Source organism: Helianthus annuus, chromosome 11, assembly GCF_002127325.2.
Source record: "Helianthus annuus cultivar XRQ/B chromosome 11, HanXRQr2.0-SUNRISE, whole genome shotgun sequence".
Taxonomy (NCBI): Eukaryota; Viridiplantae; Streptophyta; class Magnoliopsida; order Asterales; family Asteraceae; genus Helianthus; species Helianthus annuus.
In genome coordinates this window covers 163,449,217-163,456,996 of record NC_035443.2, presented here as the reverse complement: position 1 = coordinate 163,456,996, position 7,780 = coordinate 163,449,217, and the positions used below count along the sequence as shown (strand labels likewise).

The 7,780-nt window shown below is 35.7% G+C and overlaps 1 protein-coding gene across 1 annotated transcript; it reads right to left on the bottom strand.

Moving 5' to 3' along the window:
- Window positions 1–2,620: 2,620 nt before the first annotated feature.
- On the bottom strand, window positions 2,621–5,164 carry LOC110888698 (G-type lectin S-receptor-like serine/threonine-protein kinase RLK1). The gene has a single exon (XM_022136211.2). The coding sequence runs from the start codon at window positions 5,162–5,164 to the stop codon at window positions 2,774–2,776; it is 2,391 nt and encodes a 796-aa protein (XP_021991903.1). The 3' UTR covers window positions 2,621–2,773.
- Window positions 5,165–7,780: the final 2,616 nt, after the last annotated feature.

The following is a 7,780-nucleotide window of genomic DNA, read 5'->3' as shown; positions in this document are numbered from 1 at the left end:
TCAGTTAGTGATTGTAGCTGTAGCAAAAAAGCATGATGGTGTTAAAGAATTTTACGAAACTCTTGGCATGGTTGTTAATACGGTTGGTGCTTCTTGCAAAAGAAAAGATATGATGTTGGAGGCAAAAAAAGAGAGTGGAAAAAGAAATTCTAGCGGGTGAAATTAACACAGGAAAAGGATTAGACCAAGAGGTTTCCCTTGCCCGACCCGGAGACACACGATGGGGTTCTCATCATAGAACCATCATAAGTTTGTTGAAATTATTTCCAGAAGTTGTTGAGGTACTTACTTTTATTAAACAAGATGGGGAGACCTTTCAACAACGATCTAATGCGTCAGGTATTCTATCAGATTTTGAGAGTCTTGAATTTGTGTTTTACAAACACTTGTTGAACAATATTTTAAGCCTCACAAATGCTATATCAAAACATCTTAAAAAAAAAGAGTCAAGACTTGTTAGAAGCATCTCATTTGATAAGCGGGACAAAACGAGCTCTGAATCATCTAAGACAAAGTGGGTTTGAAAAGATGTTGGCAAACGTAACATCTTTTTGTAAAAAAACAACATTAAGATGTTAGATATGGCGGAAAGTTATGGTAATCAAAGAAACCGAAAGTATGTCATTACTAACTGACATCATTTTGAAGTTGAGGTTTTTAATACGGTTTTGGATATGCAACTTCAAGAACTTGGAAGCCGATTTAGTGAGGTATCAACTAGTTTGATAGAAAATATGTAGGTTTAAATCCTTGTAATTCATTTGCTAAATTTGACATATTTAAGATAGTGAAGTTTTCTGAGATGTATCCGAATAACTTTAATAAAGAAGAAAGAGGGTGTCTTGCGGGTGATCTTTTGACATTTTATCACACTTTAAAGGAAGATGATAAATTTGCAAATTTGACTGGATTGAGTGACCTTGCTCATGTAATGGTGGAAACCGGAAAAAATGAAACTTTTCCTTTGGTTTATCGAACATTAAAGCTAGCAATGGTTTTACCGGTTGCAACTGCAACCGTTGAAAGATGTTTTTCTAAAATGAAGCTTATCAAGACGGATTTACGCAATAAGATGGGTGATGAGTATTTAAACAATGCTCTAATTTGTGTGGTCGATAAAGAAAGATTTTGTAAAGTAAAAGAAGAGGATGTCATGGCTCGGTTTCAAGCTTTCAAAAACCGAAGAGGAGAAATCATTTAAGTATGTGTTTAAATTAATTTATTACCAATTTACTATCGTTATTTTGTTTACATTGTATGAAGTACGTTAAAATTTTTTTTTAAAATGTTACCCCTTTAGTAATTTTCTAGACGTTAACGAAAACTGTGTTGAATGATAAGACTACGAAGACTTTTCAACCAAAAAATGACAATTTCAACTACCTACGAAGACCAATTTATTCATTGACAGTGACAACATCTACAAACCACTAAGACTTGAGGACCCACGCCAACTTGATTGTAGTCCACTAAACATTTCAATAGGCCACTTTTTTTTTTTTTTTTTTTTTTTTTTTTTTTTTTTTTTTTTGAAAAGTAAACTTCAAAAGGCCACTAAACCTATCCACGAAGACTTGTTTGTAGTCAACTAAGACTTGTTAATCTTATTGGCCTCCAAGACTACTTCCTAATATTTAATGTCCACTAAGATTGATATTCCTATGAAGACTTTTGTTAACGAAGAATATAAGGACTGGCCCAATAAAAAAAGGTTTCTTGTTTTCATAAAAGTCCACGAAGACTAGGGCTTATAATTTCCTACGAAGACTTGTTTTGTTTACAAAGACCCAAACATACCACTTGTAGCTTCACTTGGAGGATCAATATTAAACCTACTTCCTTGTTTATTAACATACTAACGAGTGCGGAATCCACGTAAGTATGCAAACCAAAGCAAAAAGGAACAAACACAAAGTAACCAAAGATTCACAAAGCTTTAATTAAATGAAGAGAATCAGTACACATACACACAGTGTTACAAACTTACAGGACTCTCTTAACTGAACTATGGAACAAGTCTCTGTTTATATAGGCCCCAATACCTAGTACCACTACGAAGAGTGATACTGGGCCACGAACAGTTACAACCCCACGAAGACTAGGAGTCTTCGTGGATATCAACAACGAACACTCACATGCCACGAACCTTGAATAGTGCCACGAAGACTCCAAGTCTTCGTGATAAACCATACATTTGACAACTGTTCGTGAACAATAAACCCACTAACATGCAAATGCCACGAACCTTCAATCTTTGTTGTGAACATTTCATATCCACACCATATTAAAAGATGACATCATCATGACATCATGGTGATGTCATGGTGATGTCAACTCGTGGCTCTTCGTGCTTCGTGTGTCGAACTCTAGGGCGTACGACGGAGGAATGTCATGACATCGGGCTTGAACCGAACCGAACCGAACCGAGTCGAATCGAACCAAGCCGCATCCACAAAGTGCATCAACACACATGATTACTGATAAGTAAGAACAACAATAATGCTTAAAAGTACTACTATGTTTATTGATATTGCCCACTTGAACACCGAATGTACAAATGTTAAATAGAGAAACAAAATATTCGCTAAGAATAATGCTTAAAAGTACTACTATGTTTATTGATATTGCATACTTGAGTACAGATGTACAAATGTTAAATAGAGAAACAAAATATTCGCTAACTAACAAAGCATAAGACACGAACTCACTTCTAACAACTTGGCTATCGACCTTATTCAATTCGAAAACCTAATGACTTGTTCCTTACTTTGAATTACTCATCAATGGAGGTAATAGAGAAAGGGGATGGACATGGAGGTTCAGAAACTTCAATAACTCCTTCGAGCATCTGAATGACCTTCCTCATGGTTGGCCTTAGAGACGGGTTTTCTTGCACACACCAAAGACCCACCATCACAAATGTAGTTAGCTTCTTGTAATCAACAATGGCCTCCAAATCATTATCTACAAATACATCCAAATTCCTTTCTTCATAGCAGTCCCAAGCCCAATCTGTCAAGATTGCTCCATATTCAACATCACTTTCATTTTCCTTCACGCTCTTTCGGCAAGAAATGATCTCTAGTAACAAGACACCAAAACTATAGACATCAACTTTAATTGTAACAGGAGTGTTCCGAAACCATTCAGGAGCAACATAACCTTTGGTTCCTCTTATTCCGGTATTTGTTCGACTCTCATTCATCATCAAAAGCTTTGCTAAACCAAAGTCAGAAATCTTAGCATTGTAGTACTCATCAAGAAGTATATTTTGAGGTTTGATGTCACAATGGATGACTTGGGTGCTACACTCTTCATGAAGGTATGAAAGTCCCTTTGCAATGCCAAATGCTATATTGCTCCTATGCTTCCAACTGGGTCTGCTATCTCCAAAAAGAAAGTTTGCAAGTGTACCATTACTCATGTACTCATAAACCAATAACCGCTGCTCACCTTCGTCACAATAGCCAAGAAGCTGGACCAAGTTTTTATGGTGAGTTCTTGCAATAGCATTCACCTCAGCCTGGAATTCTTTTTCGCCATCATCAAAAACCCTATCCAACTTCTTCACCGCAACGGTGTTTGTTCCTATTACACCTCTATAAACTATCCCAAAAGCCCCTTTTCCCAGTTCTTCCTTGAACATATTTGTTGCTTCTACTAGCTCTTGATATGTAAAATGAAGAAGATTGGTATGGACAACTTTATTACTTGGATCATGCTTTTTTGCCTTCTTCCGGTTGTTCATGAAGAAACCAAGACAAATTACACCTATTAACATGACATTTACAAACACAGAGCTACCTAAGAGGGCTGATATTATGGTCATCAAAGTTTTATTATCTTTCTTTTCTCTAGGATACTTAATGGGGATATCAGGAGGTAGTTCACCTTTACGAACTTTTACTAACGCCTTGCTAATTTCTGAAGTTTCTCTTCTTCCATTGAGAAGTGGAAGCTGTTTTTTCCAACAATCTATATTATTGTAGATTGCAACAGCACAAAAGCAATCTTCTTTGCAGTTATTTATGCAGTCTTGTTCTTCAATTGGTGAGATACGCATATAGTCAGCCATTGGCCAATTAACATTGTTAAGCTCAATAAAATCTATGTCTTCATTAGACTCACCTTCATCACACCTTGGAGTAAAATCAAGCTTGCAGTCACCATTTGGATCATTTGGATCTTGCAACGAAAACCCTTGTGGACATTCACAATTTGGCCGATCGGTTTTAAGGTTACAAACATTGTTAAACCCACAAGCCTTGCTATCTGCCTGCCCACCAACATGAGAACATAAGTTACCACTCTGAGACCATATAATTTCCCAGCTTGCATTCTGAGGGGGATTCGTGGGGTGGATGTACAAAGTCAAAACCCCATCAGAATCTAGAGTACATCGGTGATAATATTTTTCAGTAGAAAATGTTATGCTAAAAGTAAGCTCAAGTCTTTGGCCATTTCTTCTGAGTATGTACATGTAACCTGTTGCGTCAAAGATCAATTGGCTACCAGAATTAGATGAATTTGAGGGATCGTTGGTTTGAGTCTCATAGTAAGGCGCATAAGTGAAATCAAAGGCTATATCTCGAGATTGAAGAACAAGATTCCCTCCTTGTTGTAGCTGAAGCTGGAACCTTCCTCTAGAGAAGTTTGTTTGACTCAGTTTTGAATTGATCACCCCCCCTATCTCCAAAACCTGAGTAGGCAAAATGGTATCTGCTGGATAACCAAAACTTTCCCATATGTTGTTGGAATTGTTGTCAACGATCACAAAGTTACCTGTATCATTCAGAACACCATATGCAACATCTGAGAAGGATCTGGAACTCCACAGCTCTCTGCCTTGGGGATCACTGAGTACGAGCCCACGCCTATTGATTAGCTCAACTTTCGATCCTCTAGAAACCGTGGGAGTTGTTTGTGGATACCAGATGATGGTCTGGTCAGGTATTTTGGCATACCATATGGATAACACAAAGTAATCTTCTCCCTGAATTTGTTTGAATCCAAAGGCAAAATCACCCGAAGGTGAGAGCCATTGTTCAACACCGTCTTGCGCTGTGAGGGACGCACCAACCGGTACTGAACCGTTCCTTTGTTGCGCTAAAACTGAACATGTTTGGAGAGAGGTTAAAAGAATGAAATATATGATCAAGGCCATTGGAAATTGCTTGAATGATGTGCAACACGGAAAAATACAAGTTATAAAGACGCGCTCGTCTATATTTGTACTTTCATTTAGTCAACAAAGCAGTTGAGATACGTAAATGACTAAACATTCAACAAGGAAGTCTAACACGTGTTTAATTCTACTATTCCACTATATGGTGGAATATACTAATATTGCTAATAGCATCCTCAATTGTTTTCTCAGGCTTTTTGTTAATCATATAAAATTTTGTCCCTAACCGACAATTATATTTGTATTGTATTGATCGACTATCTGGCAACTATGAACTAATGAATAGGTTAAATTTGCTGAAATAAATCTGGCAATTATATAAAAACGTAACTAATATTACAAGGGAAAATTTTTACAAGTATTAATGCACACTTTGAAGCTACTGGCTTTTTTTTTTTTGGTGATGGAAATAAATCTCGCTAAGTTATGACTTAATACCGTAGTACCAAAGTTGAGACTGATGTTGCAACGATAGGTAATTATGACTGATTTGTGACAGATTTTCTAGCGATGATAGTTTTTGTCGCTAACCCACTTCACATTTGAGATTCGAACTTTCACTTATTCCACTACTGATCCAACCAAAGTACAATCAGGTCAATCCAGTTCTTATTATATACTTATACTTTAATTATAAGTTAATTCAGCACAAGATTGCATATGCAAGTAATCATAATATCATATCAGACTGGTATGACATATTGTCTTTTCTACAAAATCGAAAATAAAGTGTATCAAAACTGAATTGGACTAGAGAGGATCTTCGGGCTGTGACATCATCTATTGCTGTGAGGAACGAGTACCTTGTACTGAACCATAGTTTGTTCGATTAAAAAAAGCTTATAAAGTAGTTAAATCTTGGGGATGAACTAAAATTACAGTTAGGATTGATGAAAAATCTTGGGGATGATCCGCAAACAATAACACCAACAGTGGACTTAGTGGAACGTATGTAACGCTAACAGTTCCGATTATAAATTGTGACGGATAGAGACTAGAATTATGTACTTTCTCCCAGCAATTTGCGAGGTCTCAAAATTTCCCACAGCTTACCTACCGTGTTTATTGGGTAATCAGTCACTACCTTTTTTGGGGTAGCAATTGCCTAGTTTTCTGGTAATGTATGGTAGGTCAATGTCTGAACTATTCATAAGAAGGAAATAAAGCAATCCCTAAACTTGGATCTTGACCATTTCAAATTCTTATTACTAAGACCAAGACCTTTAGTTTCTTGGTGTCCGCCCTTTAAAGATGTGCCTAAACCATGTTTGCAATGTAAAAGGAATAAAGTTGAAAAATCTCCCTTTTACTATTAAAATAACCCATCAAAGTCCCACATAATAAATTGTAAGCTACGTCCATGCTTTGTTGAATAAGTAAGCTAAGGAAGGAGCATTATTGTTGGACCTTGCACTTGATTTGATCAAGTTATAATGGATTGTCTAGACCAAGTCATGAAGTTGTACAGAAGAAAAAGAGTAAAAGGTCCTTGAAAGAATTAAGATAAGTCTTTGAAAAATTGTTGGAGAAATATGTGAATGTTATATATCAAGATAAGTAACAAGTATTTAGTAATTAGTAGAATGATCTAGATGGTGGTTACTGGTTAACTATTAAAATTTTATGAAAATATCTAGAGATGTAGAGCTTTATTTGGGATACGATAAATAGGTGATAGAGTTGACATGAATTAACCATGCAAAGCTCAAACTAGCCTATACATTCAAAGTTTAAGTGCCCCTCTCTTCCAATGCCCTCATTTTCTAGTAGAGTTTTACTAAAGGTAGAAGGCCCATGTTTTCTAGAACTCATAAACCGTCTCCAAGCTTAAAGACCTTCACTTATAGTAGAGTTTATCAAAGCTATGAAGGATGAAGTAGTATCAGTCATAAGGATTAAAGTGCTGCTTCACACTTACCTTATTATCTATTATCTATTATCTATTATCTAATAGTATTAAAAGACAAAGTCGGTGCCTATGCAACCGACCTTTGTCACCTCAAACTACATATATTTAAAGAGTAGAAATAAACAATAAAATAGATTAGATTGCAGTGCAGCTGGTTTTATTGATTCTGTTCAAAGACAAGGTTCTGTGTTCGAGGCTACTAACTTCCTTTTAATTTGAATTTTTGGTTACTTCTTGCTTATTTTTTATTTGTTTCCTATTTGTTGCTTTTCTTTCTTGGTTATTTTTTTGTTTGTTTTCATTTTGTTGCTTTTCTTTCTTGATTATTTTAGTAATAACTATAAGTAAATAGGATCATCATATTTTTATACTAAGTTAGAGTTTCATAAATTACACGAGTTGAATAAATGTATTATTACACACTTAGTAATAAAAATAAATTAAATGACAAAGGCCGTGCTACAAATAAATTACTCGAAAAAATAACTATGTTTTTACATATTCGTGTTTATTTTTATGTCCGTTTTCGATTGATCTACATTTTGACATAAATTGTGTTCGGGACGAGTTGGGTCAAATATCTTACGTTATATAAATTCGGGTTACATTAAGTTTAGGCGCCGCCGTAACGCGCGACGGGTCATTATACTAATTAACGTCTTAATTTGGATCTTAAATAATTTAAT

What these genes read in the sequence shown, in the direction of transcription:
- LOC110888698 (XM_022136211.2), bottom strand. Translation starts at nt 5,164, where the DNA reads ATGGCCTTGATCATATATTTCATTCTTTTAACCTCTCTCCAAACATGT.